Genomic DNA, 25,442 nt, shown 5'->3' on the forward strand with positions numbered 1-25,442 from the left:
ATGGTGGGAGGGGGGGAGGGCAGAAAAGAATAGGAGAATAAGAGTAAAGGGAAGAGAAAAGGCAATATGGGGGATGCTAAACGATGAAGTACATGTAGAAAGAGGAAGCAAAAGACTGGAAGGCACTACAATGAAAATGGTGCCAGATGGAAGAAAGGGAATGATGAAGATGTTTGGATTGAACTGTGTTGAGCAATACTTCCATAAGAAACATTTTTCACTGGTACATATTGTGTTGTTTTGTATTGTATTCTTTACCAGTCCTTCTCATCATTTTTGTACAGCAAGTACATTATGATATTCGATACATCAGATTTTTTGACATTCTAAACATTCAAAAGCAATCACATACACTTAAACCTTAACATTTTCATCATAGCAGAAAGTAGTAAACACGCAGCTGATCTGCCAGCTCATTTACGATGAATGCAACTATTTCACACACTGAAAATTTTTTACAAACTATCTGCTACTAACATATATTTTTACATTAATAATGTACACATTTAGGTTTTAGTGTCCTCGATTCTGAGTTATACAACAATCACTCTTCTGAAGTAGGTAGGCTCAAAAAGATGTTTTAAATGGTGACATATTAAGTAATAAGTGGAAGAAAAAATATAAATTTACAAGAAAAATTTCTCTCACAGATCTCAAGTTAAATGGTCCTGATAAATGTGGAATGAGTCAGCTAATCTTAAACAGATTTTCATTAAAGAAGTAATAACAAACTTGTCAAAACATGTAAACATACAATACTCTGAGCTGCATATGAAAATCCTTAGGTCATTGTAGCCACACAGCATCAAACAGAAAATCAGGCTACTGCACTTATTTACATTGATCACATTGCTGCACTGAAGATATCCACAGGTTTTATATAACACTCAAATTATTTGACATTCTTAATAATATACATACATCAATCACTTCTACTAATAAATTCATGAATGGAGTAGAAGGAATTGTCTTTACATAAATCACTTGGCTCCTCTTAAACTCAACTTTATTAGTAGTCAAGTTTTCTTACAGCTAGTGGCAACTTAGAAAATGTCTGATCCTGAAAAATTGATGCCTTTCTGGACCATAGCTAGTGACTTTAATTATTTATAAACAATATGCTTATTTCTAGTATTGATTTCCAGAACTGAGCTATTGGTTTGGAAAATATGAGATAAATTATTTATGCATAAATTAATAAGCAGCAACGGACTTATTTGATATCTTGGCAATAGACTTCAACCCTACTTACAGGGGTCATAATTAATTAGGAGACTGAGGAAACTGACAGGGGTTCAACACAAATAAAAAGAGGTTAAAGATTAACAGTGAGATGTATTCTACAAGATTTAAAAAACACAGAGGCAAGAATATGCACCATCTGATGACCTAATACTACTTACATGGGAGGAAGTCAGTGACAGCGACATCAACCAATTACTACGGAAATTAATACATGAAACTATAAAATACCTTAAATGCCACCTAAACTACTAATGTGCTGGAAAAACTTGTGTGCACATGGGAATTTCTAACACACTATAGACAGAGCTGTATCCACAAGATAATAATTGAGGGGACGTCTTACCACATGCCTGAAGATATCATCTCACAGCAACTGCATGACGTAGTAGTGTTGACAAGCAAGTGCCTTAGTTAAATAACAACAGTAATGAGTTGCTCTGCTCTTCCATCCAGATCCAAGATCAAGCATGTTTTGTGGCTGACAGAGTTAACATTAAATTTTTATATTGCTATAATCAAGTAATTTGTGAGAAATACACAATTGTCGAACATCTTCATAAGAAAGGTGACAAGAGTGACTTAAATAATTATAAACCAATCTCATTGCTGACTTCATTTTCTAAAATATTCAAAAAGGTAATGTATTCAAGAGCAGTCTCACATTTAAGTGAAAATAATTTACTCAGCATGTCACAGTTGAATTCCAGAAGGGTTACTTGACTGAGAATGCTATCTACACATTTACCCAACAAATAGTACAAGCCCTAAATAACAAATCATGGCAGTTGGTATTTTCTGTGATCTCTCCAAGGCATTTGACTGTGTGGAAAACTCAGGTATTTGGAATTGAAGGCTATACACACAGCTGGTTTGAATCATACTTAATGAACAGAATGCAAAAAGTTGTGCTGAATAGCACAAATAATGTTGGGTGGGTGGTAAATTCTAGTGAATGGGGAGTTATCACAAAAGGGAGTCCCACAGGGTTCAATTTTGTGTCCTCTGCTGTTCCTTATTCATGTGAATGAGCTCCTACTCAACGCTCAGCAAGCGAAACTAGTACTTTTTGCAGATGGCACGAGTGTTTATAATAAATCCCAATCCAGAAAAACCACCTGAAGATATTGTTAAGGATGTCTTACAAAGAATTATTAAGTGGTTCTCAGAAAGTACACTCTCCTTTAATTTTGAAAAAAAACTCACTATATCCAGTACTGTACACTGAATAGAGTCATATGGACAATTGATGTAGCATATGAACAGGGCTCAGTTAACAGGATAGATTCCTCCAAATTTTTGGGTGTTCACATTGATGACAACTTGAAACAGAAGAAGCATATTACTGAGCTTCTCAAACAACTAAGTTCGGCTTCTTTCGCTCTTCGCATAATTGCTAGTCTTGCTTATAACAGATCAGTCTCCTAACGTACTTTGCACATTTCCACTCAATAATGTCTTATGGAATAGTTTTCTGGAGCAACATACCACTTAGACATAAAGTACTGATTGCATGAAAGAGAGCAGCGAGAATAATTTGTGGTGTTCACCCAAGGACATCATGTAGTCAACGTTTCAAGGAGTTAGATATTTTAACTGCACCATCAGACTACATATATTCACTAATGAAATTCATTACAAATAATCCATGTCAATTCGCGAAGAGCAGTGATGTTCATACGTACAACACTAGAGGAAAAAATGGCCTTTCCTATCCGTTATTGAAGCTGTCAGTTGCTCAAAAAGGAGTACATTATTCAGCAACAAAAATCTTTCATCATTTGCCCAACAACAAAGTGTCTGGCAGGTAGCAGACCAAGTTTTAAATCTAGCTTCAAATGATTTCTTTTGGACAACTCCTTCTGCTCCATGTATGAGTGTCTGTTTCAGAAATGGTAAAGAAAAAAGTACCTCTAAATGTAGTTGCATGTGTAGAACTAAAACTTCCAGTAATATTAATATTAGCACTATTCATGTGTGTGTATGTATCTTGTCATCTGACTTGTTCCACATCATATCGATAAAATAATCGTGAAAATAATCTACGGAACATGACATAACTAAACTAAACTAAAACTAAACTTTCATGAGATACCATTCTTGATCCCATAGTCGAACATAAACATGATGAAACAACATAGAAATTCTTACGTGTCAAACAGAACAGACATCATACATATACATAAATGTATACACCTTGATGGCCATTAAGATCCTTTCTGTGTGGATGCAATTTCTCAAAATCTTGCAGAAATAAGCATGAGGGCATGAGCAATGAGCATAGTGGATTTAGGGCACTACTTACATAATGTGTAACAAATTGGGATTTAGGGTTGGACGAGAAGCATGCTTGAATAGCCACAGCAGTTAAGGTACTCAAAAGCAGGAAATCTGGGTTCAAGTCGCAGTCTGGCACGAATTTTCAATTTTTACCACTGAATTCATTTCAGTGCCTGATTGCGGCCGTCGTCAGAATTTCTATTTCATTCCATCATGTACATGACTCTTTGAATTGGTTTAGAATTTGATATATGCATAGTTATCAATTCACAGTTTGTCTTTTCAGGATTTCGGCACTGTAATACTGTTTTGAACAGACAACAGACTATTCTGGTTGCTAATTATAGTATTTTGTTACTCGAAAAGTTAAGAATGTCTGGCAAAGACATGCATGTATGACACACTTCTTCTTCTTCTTCTTCTTCTTCTTCTCAACCTTCTTCTTCTCTGAGGACCATGTTAATTTGGATCAGCTTCATTTCTTCTGGTTTTTATTATTGTCCAATACTATTTCATTCTCATACTTTTGCAAACTTCTGTGCTCTTCCATCCATGGTGAGTTTTCCCTGGGTCTAATTCTGTCCTGGACATCTGTGCCAGGTTGAATTTTTATTTGAAAGTCACTCTGCAGTAAATCTTTGTTTCTTGTGTTCCTATTTCTTCCACATCACTTTGTACTTTTATGATCTACTCTACTTTGGTCTACTTATTCAAACAAAATAGTACTATCTGATGTGCTGACCTTCCCTGTTCCATTCCAAGGATGCCTCCTTAGAACATGCTCATTCTTTATTCTTTTCCTGATGATGTCCCAGATTCTCCTGATGTGGGCACACATTCCTGGTTCACCCATCTTCTACACTGACATTCTCCTGTTCTTCAATGTCCGAATTCCTTGTGAGAATCTGTTGTTCCATTTCATTATTTACATCTACATCTACATCTACATTGATACTCCGCAAGCCACCCAACGGTGTGTGGCGGAGGGCACTTTACGTGCCACTGTCATTACCTCCCTTTCCTGTTCCAGTCGCGTATGGTTCGCAGGAAGAACGACTGTCTGAAAGCCTCCGTGCGCGCTCTAATCTCTCTAATTTTACATTCGTGATCTCCTCGGGAAGTATAAGTAGTGTAAATTCTAAAATTTTACATAAAGTTTGCCTCTTTGTATAAAAATTAAAACTGATTTTGAATTTAGCATCATATTAAGTTACCATATGTATGTGGGAAAATATTAAATTTGTTAAACAAGTATAGAAATTATTATATTGAACTTAACAAAAGTAATGAAAAAACATATATTGATGATAGTAAAAGATAGGTTCAAAAATGTTTTGATTGTAAGGACTTCAGACTGAAATATTAAATAATTTATCGCAAGGAATCTTTTATGAAATTATACACTGAAGGTTTTCACAACCATTTGTCATATTTGCTGGTGAATCTTCCAGGTTGTATGGTTGTGGTCCATGAAACATTTTTTTTTCCTAAAATTCCATTCAGAGCTGTGTTGGACACTTTCAGAGGCACTGCTAGTTCTTCTGAGTTTCACCAACAAATGGATCGTCCATCAGAGTGTGACATAAATACTGTGAAAAGGCGATGTGGTCAAAACATGTCAAGGTACTTATGCGACACTCTGACATACGACCCATCAGTCGGCAACACTCAGTGGAACCAGGACCATATCACAAAAGTCTTTGTATATGATAAAATCAATTGTGACTGATAGTGTTACAAAGAAATCGAGAATAAGAACTTCTGATGGGATATATATATGTAGGTGGAAGAGGTCACAAGGTAATTTGTAGTGAGTTGTTGGTTGCTGGCTTATTTAATGTTTTAGTTTGATTTGCTGCAGTCTGCCTGGATGGTATAATTTTTGCCTTGCACATTATAGAGTAATTTGTGAGAAGAACCAACTCACCTAACTACCAAAGCTAAGTATAGTAATTTAATTTTAACATTTGCTACCTCCATCACCGGCATGTGGATTTCAAAAATTTTTTTTTGTGTAATTATATTTACTCACTAAAAATTTAAGTAAAATTATTATTTTTGAATATATTTTGATGGAGTAATGATGTTAAAACAAAAACTGTATGACAATTGTGCTGCTTGTACACAAGGGAAATGTCACGTAATTGTTCAAGTAGCACATGTTACTGTGTCTGGCTCTGCAGCAGCACATAGGAAAGGCTCTGAATTGTTTAACTGCAGATGTCATATGGCTAACACCAGTTACAGCAGCAATGTTAAGCACAGCCAAATGCATGGTTGTGATGCGCAGTCCTACGCAACAGCCAATGGACACCAATAATTCACAGAAGATTGAAAGGAAACTGCTAATTCACAACCTTGTATTTGCAACCAATGTAAAAGATTGAGGCGCGGAAAAGTGCTGTCATGAAAGGTGGTGGTTGGTTTTGTTGCTGCTGTGGTCGTTACTGTTGTGATCCATTTTTCAGGATTCATTCATAGCACCACATTTCAAAAGCTTCTACTCTCTTCTGAAGTGCTTGTCACCAAAACTTCAGTTCAATACTAGGCCACACTTTAGACCAATAACTTCAGAGAAAGATTTCCTAACACTTAAAATTATACATTGACAGAAAAAAAATCACAACACCAATGACTAGTTGTGCAACACAAATTAAAGTTGGTAGCTGTGTTTCTACATGTGAGAGATAATGTCTATTCAGATTTCACAGCAGTCACATAAGAGTGGCATTAGTAGCACCACTATCATGATGCAAATCAGGTTTGCTTTAAATACATGCTGTAACAGTTGTAAGTGTTAGTTGCCTTTGAGAATGGATGTGAAGAATGCCTTTGATGTGGCAAAGATGATGATATCAGCACCTCACTGAGTTTGACGAGGTCATGTAATAGGGCTACCAGAGGCTGTATGTTCCTTCTGTGATATTGCAGAAAGACTTAGCAGGCATGTAGCCACTGTATAAGACTCCTGGCAGCAATGGTCACAAGAATGTACAGTCACAAGAAGACAGTCTGTTCATTGAGTCCTTTGACACATAACTGCAGCCAACTGAAAATAACCTTTCACTCCTTGTATCTTATCCATGCTACCTTCAGAATTTCAATGAGTGTCTTCCAGTCAACTGTGTCAAAAGTATCCTCTAAGTCTATAAATGACCCTTCCTCAACCTATCCTCTCTGAGCCTGGCTTTTATTAGTTTTTTCTTTCTTCTGTCAATATTTTTTTCAGTATTTTGTAGGCATGATGGTTCTGTAATATTCACACCTATCATCAACTGCCATCTTTAGAACTGAAATTACTACAGTCTTCCTGAAGTCTGAGCATATTTCATCTGTCTCAGAATAAATAGTTTAGTCATGACAGGCTCTCCCAAGGATTTCAGTTATTTTGAGAGTATCATTTACTCCAGGGGACTTGTTTGCACTTAGGTCTTTCAGTCCTCATCAAATTATCATCGCAGTACCTTATCTCCCACCTCATTTACATCTATTTCCCGTTCCCTTTCTATTGTCTTCAACTTCATTTCCTTTGTATACCCCTTAATATCTTCCTTTAACTGTTTAGCTTTCACTTCTTTGCTTAGTACTGGCTTGCCATATGACCCTGAAGTTTATACAGTCCCCTTTCCTTTTCAAAAGGGCTCTCTAATTTTCCCCACAGGCAGCCTCTACTTCTCCCCTATTTATGCCTGCATCTACAGCCTTTGCATTTTGCACTTCCTGTCAATCTAGTTTATTACACATCTGTATTCCCTTTCGCCTTCTTCATTTGCTGGATTTTTATATTTTCTCCTTTCATCAGTTAAATTTAATAACTCCAATGTTATCTAAGGACTTCTACAAACCCTTGGCTTGTTACTATGTTGCCTTCCATATTTCTTCTCTCAAAGCTAACTATTTGTCTTCTATTATATTCCTTTTCTACACATCTCAAAACAATATGTTTACAGTTATGCAAACTTTCTCTTTTTTAAATATTTGTAGGCCACTGGAATTCACTACCAGAACTAAGAGAAACAGGATTTGCTGCAGAAATAATAAAAACTTGGTTGAAAAAGGGTACTAGTTATCCTACTTTGCAAGACAAACCGCATTCCCCAATGCTGCAGGTAATTTGTGATACAAAACACCTGCATTCCCCAATGCTGCAGGTAATTTGTGATACAAAACACCTGTTAATTTTTCTGGCATAGTGCATGATCTTTTAAGTTTATTATCCACAATTTCTGCCACAAATGGGTACTAAAGCAGACCTAATACCTTGTTTTCATCATTGCTGAAAGACTTGCGTACATAGCTATAATGACAATTTATTATCTTTTTTTCAACACAGTATTACATGGCCAGCTGGTTGCAACTAACTGGTAGGTACGTTAAACTAGCTTTCAACACCTACTAGGGGTGTCTTCATCAGAATGAAATTTTGATAAAGCAAAGAATTATATTGCTAAGAAGCAATGGTCAGAATTTAGAGCAGCTATGTTCAAGTCATAAGGGAAATGAAATGTTCCAACTTTTGCGACCTGTGCCCGGCTGGGAAAAACATAAGATATTGCTCTAAATTCCGACCATTGCTTCTTAACAATGTAATCTTATGCTTTATAAAAATTTCATTCTGATGAAAACACCTCTACTAGGTGTCGAAATCTTTAATGTACCTACCAGTTAGTTGCAACCAGTTGGATGTATAATCCTATGCTGAAACTCGTATATGATTGCTGAATAACAGCCTGTTCAACTGTACATTAATTTATTATCTCACTCAGTGTTACATAATAACAAACCACCACCACGTATCTCCAGTTTGAACAAAATGTCATTCTTATCAGAACACAGCGTCTTACACTCATCCCACTAACCAATAAATTTGAGGTGCTGTCTTCTACTGAAACTGAAACTGAGCCACTGAGACTCACTTCAACTGCTGGTAATATTTACCTCTTAACAGAAACATGCAGAAGAACTGCTACTTAAGTATAAAATAGTTGGCGATGCAACTTGATCGATTTGTAGTTAATAGAACAGTTCACGACAGAGGGACCCTCTGTGGTACACATTCACCATAAAGAAACAGAGACAAAGCACACAGTTACAGATAGTGAGATGCTAAATAAAATGCATTTGGCTGTCGAAAGAGCAATGTGTGAAGCCTTCAGTGGCGGCTCTAGAAGAATATTGTAATAGGATCTTTCTCGAAACCCAAAGAAGTTCTGGTTGAATGCAAAGATATTAACTGTGCCAAAGTTAGTGTCCAATCACACACAGATGAGGCACGAACTGAAATTGAGAGTAGCTAAGCAAATGCACAAATGCTTAACTCTGTTTTCAAATGTCCCCTTACAACAGAAAACCCAAGAGTAGTGTCCCAATTAAATTTTTTCACCACTGCAAACATGAGTGAAATACATATTGTGCCAGTGGCACTGAGAAGTGGCTGAAATCACTCAAATTAAACAAAGATTTGGGCCCCATTGGAATCCCTATCAGATTCACACTTACTCTGCAACTGAGATAGCCTGTCTTTCAACCATAATATACCACAGAGTCCTCAAAGGATGAATTGTTCCAAAAAACCACTGCCCAGTCTCATTGACATGCATTTGTTGCAGAATCTTCGGGCATATTCATATTTCAAATGTAGTGAGGTATATCAAACAGGATGGCCTCCTCCACTCCAAACGGAATGCATTCGGAAAACATTAATCATGTGAAAAACCAAACTCACACTTTTCTTAAGACATCCTGAAAGCTGAGCATCAAAACAGTGAGATAGTTGCAGTATTTACTGACTTCTGAAAACCATCTGACTCAGTACCGCATCTAGAGCTGTTAATGAAAGTAAGTTCATACAGGGTATCAAGCAACATTTTTAACAGGGTTGAGGATTTCTTTGATGGGTGGATGCAGCATGTTACATTGGATGGATGGTCATCGACAGATGCAAATATAACTTCTGGTGTGCCCCAGGGAAATATGTTGGGGCCATTGCAGTTCGTGCTGTATATTTATGGCAGACAACATCAGTAGTAATCTTGGACTTTCTGCAGATGATGCAGTTATAATTAAGTACTGTCTCAGAAAAGGTGCCCAGTATTCAGTCACACCTTGATAAGATGGAATAGTAGTACAACAATTGCCAACTTGCTTTAAGTGTTCAGAAATGTAAAATTGTGTAATCTGGCATGATGGTATCATGGCCTTAGAGCTTTCGTGTACCACTCACACACAACTGAGCATGCAAGAGCATGGTAGGTGCCTTCAGAAGCTCCAGTCCTTCACACATTTGTCTCAGGGTTATCATCTCCTCATAATAACACTCACTCATCCGTACCTGGCATGCAAACTGTGGGAAGTCTACTGCAATCCCTTATTTGTTTTGAAAATGATCATGTACCTGTACATTCCTGGAAGATGCTGCTGAATGTTTTTTCAGGTGGAACATGGTGTTGAAGATGTCACTCATTGTACATAAAATATGCCTGTTTGTAAAGGCAATTAAATAATCCATAAGAGAATACCATGTCTGCCATTGCCCGCGTGGAATAATAGGGCTACATTTCCCCATTTACACTGTTCACACTCCACTGAATCACTAACCTTATTCTGATGTCTACAGACCCTGATTTACGAGGTGGTTGTACATGCAACTGTCTGACAACAGCATGACAGAGGACTAATAAGGAGACTTTATGGGCTGGCTCTCTTTCATTTTCTTCATATTTATAGGTTTTTCAAGCTCAGTGCAAATAGATTACTTTCCTATAACAGCACGACACAATTCTCAAACAACCATGAAAAAAGCTTTCTCTGGAAACTAGAAAATTCTGGGCACTATTAATAACAAAACATATCTGATGTGTTGACATAGTCATTGGTAACCGAGCACATATCATGAAATTCTAGTAATCAAAGCTGCTGGATCAGATCACATTATCTGCAATATTCTTTTTACTTTTCCATAAATTCCAGCCTTATTTACAAATAAAAACATTAATAAACAACTAATGAATCACATTTTTAAATGCAAGTATATCTTTATTTTTCATTACTAATGGCGTGACAATGCCAGTACCGACAATGAATTGAAATTTAGTGAAAATTCTAAAGGAAATACTTTTTTCTTCATGCAGATTGAAATATATTTTTTTCATTTAACAATAAGCCATTTCACATGACAATATTAAATTTTAATTCATTTTCACAAGACCAGTAATTAAAAATGACTAGATATTATATTTGTTAAAAATATGATTCATTATTTCCTAATTAATATTTATATTTAATAATAACTATAGAATTTAAATAAAAATATTTTTAAAAATTTGCATCTAGTGAAACTTGAACCAGCAACTTTACAACTGCTACAATTCTCAATAGTTATGTTACTTGATTATAAATGTTTTGTATTCAAAAGTTTTCAGAAATCTTCTAATATTCAAAGATGATTTTATTGAGTTGTTTTTTTTCTTTTTCTTAAATATTGTGTCATAATGCTTTAGGAAACTGATGTACAGATAAACACCATCTTAAAATCGTACAAGCATGAAGAAAATCAAATAAGGTGTTGTATTAACACGATTCATGTTGTCTGTCGCACTTCACATAGTGTAGACCGGGAAATGTCTGCTAGGCATGCCCGATGAAAAACTGACTGGGCATGGCCCGTGCTGCCTGAGTAGCTGTGACGCGCCGTGCCGATGTGCGCCTCCCGCGATCTTTCTGGTGGCTACTGCACAAACCTTTTCACATAAATCATCTGAGTACAAATGACAGCTCCACCAATGTACTACCCTTTTATACCTTGTGTACACAATACTATTGCCATCTGTATTTGTGTTTATTGATATCCCATGACTTTTTACCACCTCAGTTTATATGGCTGTCAGCAACACACCAATTGTAGACAGGCCACAGGGAGCATGACTCACCTCCAAGTCAGTCTCACTCACTGCCTCCTCATCCTCCGTCTTCTCTATACTCAATACGCTAGGTCCGAGAGTAACTTCTGAAGATGAAAATGCCTGGAACAGTTTCAAAAAAATGCTTCATAAGACAACAAAAGTAAAACAAACATTGCAATGCAGCTGAATAAAATCAGGTGATGAAGGAATTACAGCTGGAAATGAGACACATAAGTGAGTTTTGTTATTTGCACTACAAAATATCTGATGAAGGCTGAAAATGTAGATCAGCTACAGCAAGAAAATAATTTCTGTTAAAGAGGAATTTTTTGACATCTAATATAGGTCAGGAGTCCACAACACGTAGCAAGCGGCTACACGGGTAGCAGGGGTTGTGTGGCGTGGACTGGGCGGTTTTTTAGTTTAGATGGGCTCGGGCAAGTACAGAAAGGGCAACAGCCTCAAAGGGTGTGGGGCAAAGTCAGGACGTCTGGGGACCGAGCACCAATCGGTATTGTAATTGTAAACTGTCGAAGTTGCATTGGTAAAATACCGGAACTTCAAGGGCTGATAGAAAGCACCGAAGCTGAAATCGTTATAGGTACAGAAAGCTGGCTGAAGTCAGAGATAAATTCTGCCAAAATTTTTACAAAGGCACAGACGGTGTTTAGAAAGGATAGATTGCATGCAACTGGTGGTGGCATGTTTGTCGCTGTTAGTAGTAGTTTATCCTGTAGTGAAGTAGAAGTGGATAGTTCCTGTGAATTATTATGGGTGGAGGTTACACTCAACAACCGAGCTAGGTTAATAATTGGCTCCTTTTACCGACCTCCCGACTCAGCAGCATTAGTGGCAGAACAACTGAGAGAAAATTTGGAATACGTTTCACATAAATTTTCTCAGCATGTTATAGTCTTAGGTGGAGATTTCAATTTACCAGATATAGACTGGGACACTCAGATGTTTAGGACGGGTGGTAGGGACAGAGCATCGAGTGAAATTATACTGAGTGCACTATCCGAAAATTACCTCGAGCAATTAAACAGAGAACCGACTCGTGGAGATAACATCTTGGACCTACTGATAACAAACAGATCCGAACTTTTCGACTCTGTAAGTGCAGAACAGGGAATCAGTGATCACAAGGCCATTGCAGCATCCCTGAATATGGAAGTTAATAGGAATATAAAAAAAGGGAGGAAGGTTTATCTGTTTAGCAAGAGTAATAGAAGGCAGATTTCAGACTACCTAACAAATCAAAACGAAAATTTCTGTTCCGACACTGACAATGTTGAGTGTTTATGGAAAAAGTTCAAGATAATCGTAAAATGCGTTTTAGACAGGTACGTGCAGAGTAAAACCGTGAGGGACGGGAAAATCCCACCGCGGTTCAACAACAAAGTTAGGAAATTACTGCGAAAGCAAAGAGAGCTTCACTCCAAGTTTAAACGCAGCCAAAACCTCTCAGACAAACAGAAGCTAAACGATGTCAAAGCTAGCGTAAGGAGGGCTATGCGTGATGCATTCAGTGAATTCGAAAGTAAAATTGTATGAACCGACTTGACAGAAAATCCTAGGAATTTCTGGTCTTACGTTAAATCAGTAAGTGGCTCGAAACAGCATATCTAGACACTCCGGGATGATGATGGCATTGAAACAGAGGATGAAACACGTAAAGCTGAAATACTAAACACTTATTTCCAAAGATGTTCCACAGAGGAAGACCGCACAGCAGTTCCTTCTCTAAATTCTCGCACAAACGAAAAAATGGCTGACATCGAAATAAGTGACCAAGGAATAGAAAAGTAACTGGAATCACTCAACAGAGGAAAGTCCACTGGACCTGACAGGATACCAGTTCGATTCTACACAGAGTATGCGAAAGAACTTGCCCCCCTTCTAACAGCCGTGTACCCCAAGTCTCTAGAGGAACGGAAGGTTCCAAATGATTGGAAAAGAGCACAGGTAGTCCCAGTCTTCAAGAAGGGTCGTCAAGCAGATGCACAAAACTATAGACCTATATCTCTGATGTCGATCTGTTGCAGAATTTTAGAACATGTTTTTTGCTCGAGTATCATGTCGCTTTTGGAAACCCAGAATCTACTCTGTAGGAATCAACATGAATTCCGGAAACAGCGATCGTGTGAGACCCAACTCGCTTTATTTGTTCATGAGACCCAGAAAATATTAGATACAGGCTCCCAGGTAGATGCTATTTTTCTTGACTTCTGGAAGGCGTTCGATACAGCTCCACACTGTCCCCTGATAAACAAAGTAAGAGCCTACGGAATATCAGACCAGCTGTGTGGCTGGATTGAAGAATTTTTAGCAAACAGAACACAGCATGTTGTTATCAATAAAGAGACGTCTACAGACGTTAAAGTAACCTCTGGCGTGCCACAGGGGAGTGTTATGGGACCATTGCTTTTCACAATATATATAAATGACCTAGTAGACAGTGTCATAAGTTCCATGCGGCTTCTCGCGGATGATGCTGTAGTATATAGAGAAGTTGCAGCATTAGAAAATTGTAGCGAAATGCAGGAAGATCTGCAGGGGATAGGCACTTGGTGCAGGGAGTGGCAACTGACCCTTAACATAGACAAACGTAATGTATTGCGAATACATAGAAACAAGGATCCTTTATTGTATGATTATATGATAGCGGAACAAACACTGGCAGCAGTTACTTCTGTAAAATATCTGGGAATATGCGTACGAAACAATTCGAAGTGGAATGATCATATAAAATTAATTGTACCAGGTTGAGATTCATTGGGAGAGTCATTAGAAAATATAGTCCATCAACAAAGGAGGTGGCTTACAAAACACTCATTCGACCTATACTTCAGTACTGCTCATCAGTGTGGGATCTGTACTAGATCGGGTTGACACAGGAGATAGAGAAGAGCCAAAGAAGAGGGGCGCGTTTCGTCACAGGGTTATTTGGTAACCGTGATAGCGTTACGGAGATGTTTAACAAACTCAAGTGGCAGACTCTGCAAGAGAGTCACTATGCATCGCGGTGTAGCTTGCTCAACAGGTTTCGAGAGGGTGCGTTTCTGGGTGAGGTATCGAATTTATTGCTTCCACCTACTTATACCTCCCGAGGAGATCACGAATGTAAAATTAGAAAGATTCGAGCACGACGGAGGCTTTCAGATATTCATTCTCCCCGCGAATCATACGCGACTGGAACGGAAAAGGGAGGTAATGACAGTGGCACGTAAAGTGCCCTCCGCCACACACCTTTGGGTGGCTTGCGGGGTATAAATGAGATGTAGATAAATTTGAATGTTACAATGTCTTTTCTGAAGGTGATTTACTGGAATGTAGCCTTGTAAGGAAATGAAATGTGGACACAAATCAGTGCAAGCAAAATGCTGTTGACGTGTGATGCTACAGAAGAATGCTGAAGATTAGGTGGGTAGATTAAACAGGAGGCAATGATTCAAATTAGGGAATAAAGAAATTTATGGCACAACTTGACAAGAAGAAGGCATCAGTTGATAGCACACATCCTGAAGCATCAAGGAATTGCCATTGTGCTAATGGAAGGAAATGCCAGGGGTAAAAGCTGTGGAAGGAGAGCAAGACATGAATACAATAAGCAGATTGAAATGGATGTGGGTTGCAGTAGTTATGCAAAGATGAAGATGCTCATGCAAGATAGACTGATATGGAGAGCTGCATCAATCCACACTTCAGAATGATGATCACCACAATACACCTTCAGGCAAAAGATGGGCAACAACAAAACTTCTGGTGAAATCCCAGAGAAATGTTCAGAACATTTTTCCTGTTTTTATACATTTTTATGCTGTGACCAACCTTTTAACACCAATTTGTTACACCAACTAAGATGGTGTTGCTGCCAACATTGTATTTAAGTTCAGGTTCTTTAGTATGGAGGATCTGAGAATGGTTGCTAGTCACCAGAAACCAGTAAACGTCAATAAGCAATTGTATTTTATTGAGATTGCAACCCTTAAAAATTTGTAACAAATCACATTTAATTTGTTATCCATTTCCCAATGCCTTAAAAATGATACTGCACGTGTTCATCTTTTCCAAAGCCATTCAGTTAACTTCACAACATCCCATTTCCAAATAACACCTAAGTACACGTACTTCTTCTCAGATGGTGAAGCAACCCAGTGTAAAATGTGGAAAAATTTAGGAAACATCACTTTCACCAGAGTAATTTCAATGTCGGTGCAGAGTGGCATTTCTCTGTCACATCACATGGGAAAGAAGCAAGTGATGTTATCACTGATGCCATCAAGAAACTTGTCAATTTATAGTGCACCTACAACTCTCAGGTAATGACACCTACACAGTTGTTTCAATGGTGTTCAAAGAACATAACAGATTTGGTTGCTTGGTTAAGAGACTAAACAGTAAGGTCATGATTCGCTCGGCCAAGGAGTATTTCAGCTGGAGTTGGAGACATCTGCCAGAAATTTGATCAAATTATGGAAGTATGTAGGAGTGGTAAAACTGATGTACTGAAATAAATATTGATGCAATAGCAGAGAAATAATTTAAGGAGAATTAAAAGTATATTTTTCAGTGCAGTATGTACGTCAGAGCAGACATGGGATCTCCAAGAGCTCTTCTGTGGCGAGAGAAACTCCACATGCCTCTGACCCTTGCCGATATGATTAAGGGCAAAGACAGAGTAAAGAATGCTCTCTAGTTGTGAGATCCATAATAGTAAAGGTAAGAAAGCTAAAAATGTAATGGACATCAATTGGACTGACAATAATAAAACAAGATCAGACAAATAATCAGATCAGTGTGTGGGTGGGGCCCAATAATATATTGTGTTGCTTTCATTATAAAACTAAAAGTTGGTGTGAAGAAGGATCTCTCCTTCCAGAGTGGTTTTGCCAGATTTGCACAATTGCAGGCACTCAGGAGTTACACTTTGTTATTCCTAGTGGCTACAATAACTCCCATAAGAAAGTTTTGTCCAGTTCACCAGACACCAGAAATGAAACTAACAAGGACCCAGGAACACAAATACCCTGGAGATATCACACGATTCATTCCATGCATGGTGGATTTCATGTGTCTGAATGTTAATGAAGATATCAGTGAGGTTACAGTTAGCTTCCTACATCCTCAAAACCCTTCACTTTCATGTATACAGTCTGAGAAGCCTGATATCATTACTGTGGACAAGATGGACATTTTAACAAAGGCTGATGTGAGAATAGTAACAGATCAAACATATGTTCTTTTAACAAAAGGCGCACAAATAGTGGTGTGGTATGCCCTGATGATTGTGTTTCTTTTTGTAAATCTGAACCCCTCCACCATGCCTTCCACACATGTGTCTGGGATGATTAGATCATGTTTTGCATCACTGAAGTTCAGAGGTCATAGTCTGTTAACTTGCATACTACAAACGCTGCCCATTGCACTGTTCATGTAACTACCTTACTGTCGAATTTCTAATGCACCACACTTTAAACAGTTAAAATATTTTTCAGTACTTTATGTCATGTTGTTGTAGTCTGCATACAATTTCTATTGTTTTATTGCATCACATAGCTGTACATATTAATTTACATCTCTTAATTCAAATGTTAAACCAACTTGATTTTGTATTATGTTGTATAGTGTAACATGAAGATGCAAACATATTTTTCATCAATTTTGAAGGTGACATGTTTTGAGATGTTACCGGTCAAAGGTAAAGGTTACTGGCCTTACTTCTGTACATTGTTTGAAAATGGCCACAATGCATATCATTTGAAAGCATGTTCCCAGACCTTTCCAAAATTACCACTTTCACAATTCTACCACTCCTGGAACTGAATTACACCCATTTTTTCTGTAACATTTGTCAAATTCTTTGGAAATTTTCAGAATTCTTGGCAGCTATTTGTTTTGTAATACTTCAGCTACTGTTCTTTAATTTGGCACTTTTCATTCCCCAATTATGTCCAATACACACACCAAATTTTATAAAAAACAGAAGAAGGTAAGATTGGCACCTCTGATGATTTAACATTGAATGACCCCTATCCAAAGTTTAATGTTGGAGGAAAGGTTCATTATTGTATAAAATATATTTTTGAGAGTGACACCAGCAAGCTTCGGCAAAACCATGAAGACAGCAATATTTCACCGCAGGTGAAGGAAACTCTGAAAGACAATTGGTTGCATGTTCAAACTCGGTTGCTAACTTTTTATGGCCATACATCCACGCAGCTGTACATTCTTGTTTCAATGCTAGAATGATGATAATGTACTCTAGTAATGGTGACATTGCAAAGAGTCAGTTATGTATACATGGAATGACAGGTTTCAGCAACATAGATATTCTGTACAGGTAGAAACCCCTTCAGAACTGAGTGGAAAAGCAACTTTGCAAGTCAGCAGCAAATGTGGTAAATTTTTCATTTTGGCCGTGACTTTTTCCTTCATATTATTTTAAAAAATTGAAGCTAGTATATTTGACAATACATGAAATTGTAAAAAATCAGTTTCTACCAGACAAACATGATGCACATGCCTCACTTTAAACTTAAGGTCCAACTAGAAGCTTCATATGGCCAAATGCATCACTTTTGATCCATACCGATATATCAGAGGAAGACATTAGTATAGGCATATAAAAACTCCAACTACCTATTATAAAACTGCTTCAATTACAAACTAATAAAAAACTTACATTCCTTCACGTTGGTGCACTGAAAAAAAAACAGTCCTTGCACACGAAGCTCTGAAGACAGATTTGCATTTGAGTGACAAGAGCTTGCTATGTTTGATAGCATGTTTTCATCTGCCTGCTTTGGACAGTTTCTGGAAACAGCTGTTACAATGTCATCGCACTGCAGTCGCAACCAGTTCATGATTCCCATTCATTGGTGTCTCCTGAACATCATCAATCCTGAATACCTCATTTGCACGAGCCTCACAGAAAGCAGTGATACCCATTTTTTGTTTTGTAACTTGTACATACACAATATGAGCATTTACAATAGTAGTACTGAACAGTAATCCAAAGGCCACTTTGTGGTATCAGTTCACTGACTTCCTCAAGCATAAGCCGTAAGTTTTTGTTTGATCTGAAAGATCAATGACAGGTTTGGCTGCATTGTAATCCACAACTGCATTAGGTGTTTCACTTCACCTCTCTTTGTTTTCACTGCCACAAGCTCTTTGTTTCATTGTCAAAAAATGAAGTCCCTCTTGTCATGTCACTTTCTGTCAACTGCCTTCTCATTGTTTTCCACAACTGCCATTTTGCCCTTCTTGAAGATTTTTTTGGGATAATAGATTTTGGATACCATATCCTTTTTTGAGGAGTGTTCCCACCAGATGAGTTTGCTTTTCTAGAAGAATGTGTGCCAAGTTCATAGAAGCATAGAAGTTATCTATAAAGAGTGTCCTTCCAGAATTCAAATGTGTTGCATTAACTCCAAAACAGTTGTTGTTTTTAGATCTATAGCATTAACTTCTTTGCACAATACACTTGTGGCGACTATCAACCAAGTCGCGTGTAATATCTTTGTTTTTTGGCAAGCTCTTTGCCCGGTTCTGTGGTCGCGCGTGAAAGGTACGGACGTGTACCGAGAATTCAGAATGTAAACAACTGTATATGTGTGCTTACGAGAAATAAAAATAGTGTTTATTACATGTGGTGTAGCGTGCATCATTGGATTCGGCAACCCTACAACGCTATACCCATACTGGCGACCCCGAATTTTGTTCGCGAGTGCTACAACGAAATCTTATACCGTCGAGCAGTACACAATGGATCGCTTGCCGCCTGCTACACCGAACACGTGCCAACTAAGTGTTCCAACGGACGCTTCGGCATGGTTTTACAATTATCCACCGGGCGTCCACAATAGTTCTACGCAGTTTCCGAACACATCGACTAGCTGTACTCAACAGGACAGTGTTTATACAATTCCACAGCCACGTGTGCTGGCATCAGATACGAACAATAACTTTCCGTTACCGTACATGAGTCAGCCGTCGTGTGACAGTGTTCCGTACCATCAGAACGTTTTCCGCGCACAAAACTTTGAATATGAACGTATTATGTCCAATACGAACTTTCCACGTGTTCCAAGTGCTCAACAGCCGACACAATGTGCTCAAACCCCAGTGACTATGTTACAGGTTTCCCAAGTGCAAGTGTGAATTTTCCACCCGAATCAGTGACTGTACAAATCGAGCCGGACGCTCAAGACAGGAGAGTTCATATTTCTGCCGGGACTCCGGATTTTGCACCAACCCCCCCTACACCACCAGCGTCCACTTTACGAGTGTTTCCGACGGCACACGCCGTTCCTGCCGCGTGTGTTCCACAAACATTAGGTGATTTTAACTATTTTAATGCACCTGTAGGGGAGGGGCCCGGAAACTGTATTCCGTCGTTCGCCGCACATCGGTCGACTACGGTCGATTCTACCGCGCCGGTCCATTCTACGCCCGTCAGACCAAGGTCGAGCCAGCCGCGCCTACCGTGCCGCGTGCCTCTGACAGTGGCGGAAGCTGGTGCACCGCTACTGCACCCGAGACAATTACGTTGCAGAACTATGGACAGGGAGAGACAGTTTCTGATAAACATTTATGTCAAGACTTTCCCACCCGTTGGCCGAAGCTACCACCCCTTCGCAAGGATCACCCACGCACATGGTTTGCCTTGGTCGAACACGTCCTGCAGCTACACGGTGTCGCCGACGACAATTCGAAGTTCCTATGCTTACTGTGTCACCTCCATGACGAACTGGATCTGATCTGCGACATTGTGGCTTCGCCCCCCGCTAGGGACAAATATGCGTTTGCCCGACACACCATCCTCGAGCGACTCTCCACATCGACAGAGGAAGCTATCCGCCTCATCAGTCAGGAATCGCTGGGATCCAGGTCCCCGTCGCAACTCTGGCGTCATCTCCGCGCTATGATTGACACGCATCACATGCCGGACATTACACTTTGGACCATCTGGTTGCTGAAACTTCCCCCGCAAGTTCAACTTCACCTTCTACATGTAACTTCGGCCCCACTAGATGCCAAACTGAAGATCGCAGACCAGGTTTACAACATTCTGCCCCCCCCCCCCCCGCATACCCCCCCAGGGTGCCCTCAGGCCTCAGGGGTTGGCACACCTGCGCGGCAGTTCCCATCCTGCAGTACAGAGTGCGCACGACACGCTCCACGCATCTGCGCGGAGCCAACGCCGCCTGGCAACCGCCGCAGTAACTCCTCTCCTACCAGCACTACTGCAGCGTCGCCATCGGAGGGAACTACAAACAAGTCCCCCTCCACTGCCACTTTGACCTCAACCAGCGCGACGGGCGACGCCACGCGCCGCCCCGCTTGGTGTTATTTCCACTCCCACTTTGGCGACGCGGCTAAGAAATGTCGTTCTCCATGCGCGTTCCCAAACTAATAACGCGACCCAATTCAGGCGCTACGGGCCGCGTTGCACCGCACAGACGCCTATCACTAAACACTTCTTCTCCTCACGCGCCAGGACGCTTGTACGTGAAAGATGCAGTGTCTTGCCTTTCATTTCTAGTCGACACGGGGGCCGAGGTTAGTGTGATACCTTTGCCCGCAGGTATTAAATTCGAGCTTCAGCCTTGCCCCCCGCTTCGAGCCGCCAATAATTCCCTGATCCGCTCTCATGGAATAACGAATTTAAGCCTTAAACTGCAGGACATTAATACGCCCTTACAGTGGACTTTCGTTATCGCGGATGTGGATGAACCCGTGCTTGGGGTAGATTTTCTCTTAGCCCACGCACTGTCACCCAACCTACAACGAGGTACACTAACCTTTAACTCGGGAGACCGTACCACCGGTTCAGATATCTTACCCCTCTCATCCGAAAGCCCCATTCTGCTGTGTGAGCTAGCGGAAACTGCTGTTGCAGTGCTTTCTCTTAGATCACACAACGACGAACTTCGGGACAGCAATGGGGCCCTCCGCTTACGCATCGCCGCCGTGCAAGCCAAGCTCACGGACGCGCGTAAGCAGACCGCCCAGCTGTCGCACACGGCCAAGCCCCCAACCGCCGCACCACTTCCTCGCACCTGCAGCCGACGCCGCGTGACATTTCTACTGCCGGACGGAAGCTGTACCCGCGACGCTACCAGGTACCCCACCGAGCTCTTCGACAAGGACTACCAGTGGATCACCGCCACTGCTGCTGAACTGCCGGCCTTGGACACACACACATGTGCATTACAGGTTAGTCACAGTGCAACGGGTGCTGGTCCAGCATCCCCATCAGTGTTCGCGATCAATAACGGTACTGTCCACAGAATAAATACCACAGAAGGCCCACCGGTACGTGCAAAGGCTAGGCGTTTAAATCCGGAAAAACTTAAACACGCTAAAGCTATTGTTCAGGAACTTTTAGATAATAAGACTATCCGCCCTTCTTCTAGTTGTTGGTCGTCACCCATTCATTTGGTGCCCAAGAAAGATGACACTTTCCGCCTCTGCGGTGACTATCGGGCGCTTAACGCCAGAACAATTTTAGATAATTATCCTGTCCCAAATATTCAAGACTTTGCTTCCCAGCTGCATGGGGCACAAATTTTCAGTGTAGTCGATTGTCATAAGGCGTACCACCAATTGCCAATGGCACCTGAGGACGTTGAAAAGACCGCTGTCATCACCCCGTTCGGGTTGTTCGAGTATTTGTTTATGCCATTCAGCCTTAAAAATGCTGCACAGACGTGGCAACGGTTCATCGACTCGCTGGTTGGAAAACTGGACTTTGCATATGCGTACCTGGACGACTTGTTAATTTTTTCTTCCTCCCTCGAGGAACATGAACAACATTTAAATACAGTGTTCCAACTGTTAAAAGCAAACGGTATCGCAGTGAACAATACTAAGTCACAACTCCGCCGCACCAGTGTCACTTTTCTGGGCCACAGAGTTTCTGGCGACGGCATCCGCCCCCTAACTGAACGGGTGGAGGCCATTAGTACGGTGCCTTTGCCCAAAGATTTTCAGGGCCTCCGCCGCTTCCTTGGAACGGTAAATTACTACCGTAAACATATTCCCCGCGCCGCCGACATACAAGCCCCACTGACGGATGCCCTCGCAGGAAAAAACACATCAGGGTCTCGGGCGGTCACGTGGACTCCAGATATGCGTCGCGCATTTGATAATCTAAAGTCAGCCTTACAGACAGCTGTTACGCTTGCTCACCCCATTCCTGATGCTCCCATCTCGCTTACTACAGACGCAAGTGATACAGCAGTGGGGGCAGTACTTCAGCAATCCGTGGGTTCTGTTGTACAGCCGCTCAGATTTTTCTCCCACAAACTGACCGCTTCCCAACGTAAATGGTCGACCTTCGACCGGGAACTGTTTGCTATTTACGCTGCTATCAAATATTTCCAAGACGATATCGAAGGTCGCCATCTCGTGGTATTTACCGACCACGAGCCATTGGTTTACGCTTTCCGTAACCCAGGTAAGGACTCATCCCCGAGATGTTTTAGGCATATGGACCTTATATGTCAGTTTATGAATGACATACGTTACGTCAGACGCGCAGACAATGTCGTCGCTGATTTTCTGTCTCGGGTGTCGGTTTTATCTTCACAACTGGACCTCAGTGAGCTCCCTAAATTGCAGACAGAGGATACTGAACTCGCAGCATTGCGTTCCGATATCAAAACAGGACTCAAACTAGAATTACGGACACTTCCTGGGTTTTCATCACCCATCTGGTGCGACATTTCAAAAGGACGCATACGCCCGGTGATTCCTGCACCTCTCCGCCGGGACATATTTAATAGTATCCACGACTTGGCACACCCTGGCATTCGCGCCTCCGCACGTCTGGTATCTGAACGTTTTGTTTGGCCCGGGGTGATTAAACAGTGTCGCAGTTGGGCACGAGCATGTGTGGCTTGTCAGCGCGCAAAAGTAGGACGTCATGCACAGCCCCCCATGGGTACGTTCGATGTGGCAAAAAGAAGATTCCAGCACATACACATCGATATCGTCGGGCCCTTACCCCCCTCAGGCCCCTTCCGTTACATACTGTCCGCAATTGACAGGTTTACCCGCTGGGTAGAGGTAATTCCTCTCACTACTATCACAGCCGATGCAGTGGCCCGAGCCCTGCTGTTAATGTGGATCTCGCGCTTCGGCTGCCCAGTCTCTGTCACCACCGACCAGGGCCGCCAGTTCGAGTCTGCCCTCTTCCGACAGCTTTGTGAACTGTGTGGGGTGAAACGATTTAGGACTACAGCATACCACCCCCAGAGCAATGGGCTTGTGGAACGCTGGCACCGAACGCTTATAGCTTCCCTGATGTGCCACGGAGGTGAGTGGGCCGATGCCTTACCATGGGTAATGTTAGGCGTTCGGGCCGCGTACAAAGAGGACCTTGGCGCATCCCTGGCAGAGGTACTGTATGGAGAACCCCTCACACTCCCAGCAGAGTTAGTCGAGCCTTCACTTCCTCCAGATCAAATCTGCGACTCGACATTCGTCGGGCAGGTCAAGGAGCTAATTGCTAACATCCGCGTGCCGCCTCCTCGACCACACACGCCCCCTCCCGTATTTCTGCATAAGGACTTGGCGTCGTGCACTCATGTCATGGTGCGTGATGACACCATCCGACCGGCACTCAGACCTCCATATACGGGCCCGCACAGAGTCATATCACGGCGTACCAACACGTTCGAAGTGTTCATTAACAGCACGCCTCAAACGGTATCCGTCTGCCGCCTCAAACCTGCATGGACTCTGGGAGAACTGCCCGATACCCCACCCAGTCAGACCCCATCCCCTGCTGCACCCACCTCGCATGAGGCATCTACCGACAGTCCATGGATGAGCGACGCCCATTCCCACACGTGTGACATTCCCCACTCCCAGTCGTGTGACAGTGCTACAGGTGCGTGTGACATTCCTATGCAGAGTGATGCGTGTGATGACTTACCCTCCTACAGGCAGCCCCTCGCCTCTCCCCTGTTAGGATTCAGTGATGTATCAGGGACCAGCCTCAGAGCGTGTGATGTCACCGATGACGACTCGTGTGGAGATTCTGTCAACCCGTATAAGGAAGTGGTAGTGAATGTCAACACAGATCTTATTTGCAGCTCTAATGTGTTTTTTGTTATGCAGCCGGGTAATGTGTACATCTTCTACGAACAAGCCAGCTTCCCCAGTGACAACTTAACTCACATTCATCTCCTCCAGTCTGTCCCCTTGCCTGTTGGTACTGACCCATCAACGGTCAAAGTCCTACGTACCGCCACAGGCATTCAGATCCGCTATCCTGGCCCCTCACAACCCACCATTCCCTCCCCAGATCCCTCAACTGCTGTACGAGGATTCACCCGATCAGGCAGGACCATCTGCCCCCCTCGCTGGCTCGAAGACTTCAATTACTAATGTAATGTAATGTAAGGTATGGTTTCTGATTAAACACCCTCTCCCTCCCCCCTGGGTGTTCCCTTTACATGTATGCCCCAATATTTATGTTTGTGCTCCACACTCTAGGGGGGGGGCTAATGTGGCGACTATCGACCAAGTCGCGTGTAATATCTTTGTTTTTTGGCAAGCTCTTTGCCCGGTTCTGTGGTCGCGCGTGAAAGGTACGGACGTGTACCGAGAATTCAGAATGTAAACAACTGTATATGTGTGCTTACGAGAAATAAAAATAGTGTTTATTACATGTGGTGTAGTGTGCATCATTGGATTCGGCAACCATACAATGCTATACCCATACACTTTAACATTCCAACTATATCAACCTACAGTACAAATTCTGTATAATTCCACTCCATATTTAAAACATTTTCCAAAAACATACTGACAAAAGCATAACCTTACACAAAATGGAACCATTGTTTCATCGATACAAACAGCTTTACCTGGAGTGAAAGCTTCTTGGAATTTTGTGTTCAAAATTTCCTGGAATTTTGTGTTCAGATGATTCATAAGCTTCCTAATTTTGAACACCTTGTCATGTTCATCCATGTTTTCATTGTCACAAAAATATATGCA

The 25,442-nt window shown here is 41.2% G+C and overlaps 1 protein-coding gene across 1 annotated transcript in view; it reads right to left on the reverse strand.

Annotated features, from left to right (window-relative positions):
- LOC126469646 (uncharacterized) overlaps nucleotides 1-25,442 on the reverse strand; it is a 198,809-nt gene that overhangs the window by 150,199 nt on the left and 23,168 nt on the right. Inside the window, exon 2 of the mRNA XM_050096771.1 lies at nucleotides 11,451-11,543. Coding sequence (XP_049952728.1) covers nucleotides 11,451-11,543 — 93 coding nt within the window. The remainder of the gene's footprint in view (nucleotides 1-11,450; nucleotides 11,544-25,442) is intronic.

Source organism: Schistocerca serialis, chromosome 3, assembly GCF_023864345.2.
Source record: "Schistocerca serialis cubense isolate TAMUIC-IGC-003099 chromosome 3, iqSchSeri2.2, whole genome shotgun sequence".
Taxonomy (NCBI): Eukaryota; Metazoa; Arthropoda; class Insecta; order Orthoptera; family Acrididae; genus Schistocerca; species Schistocerca serialis.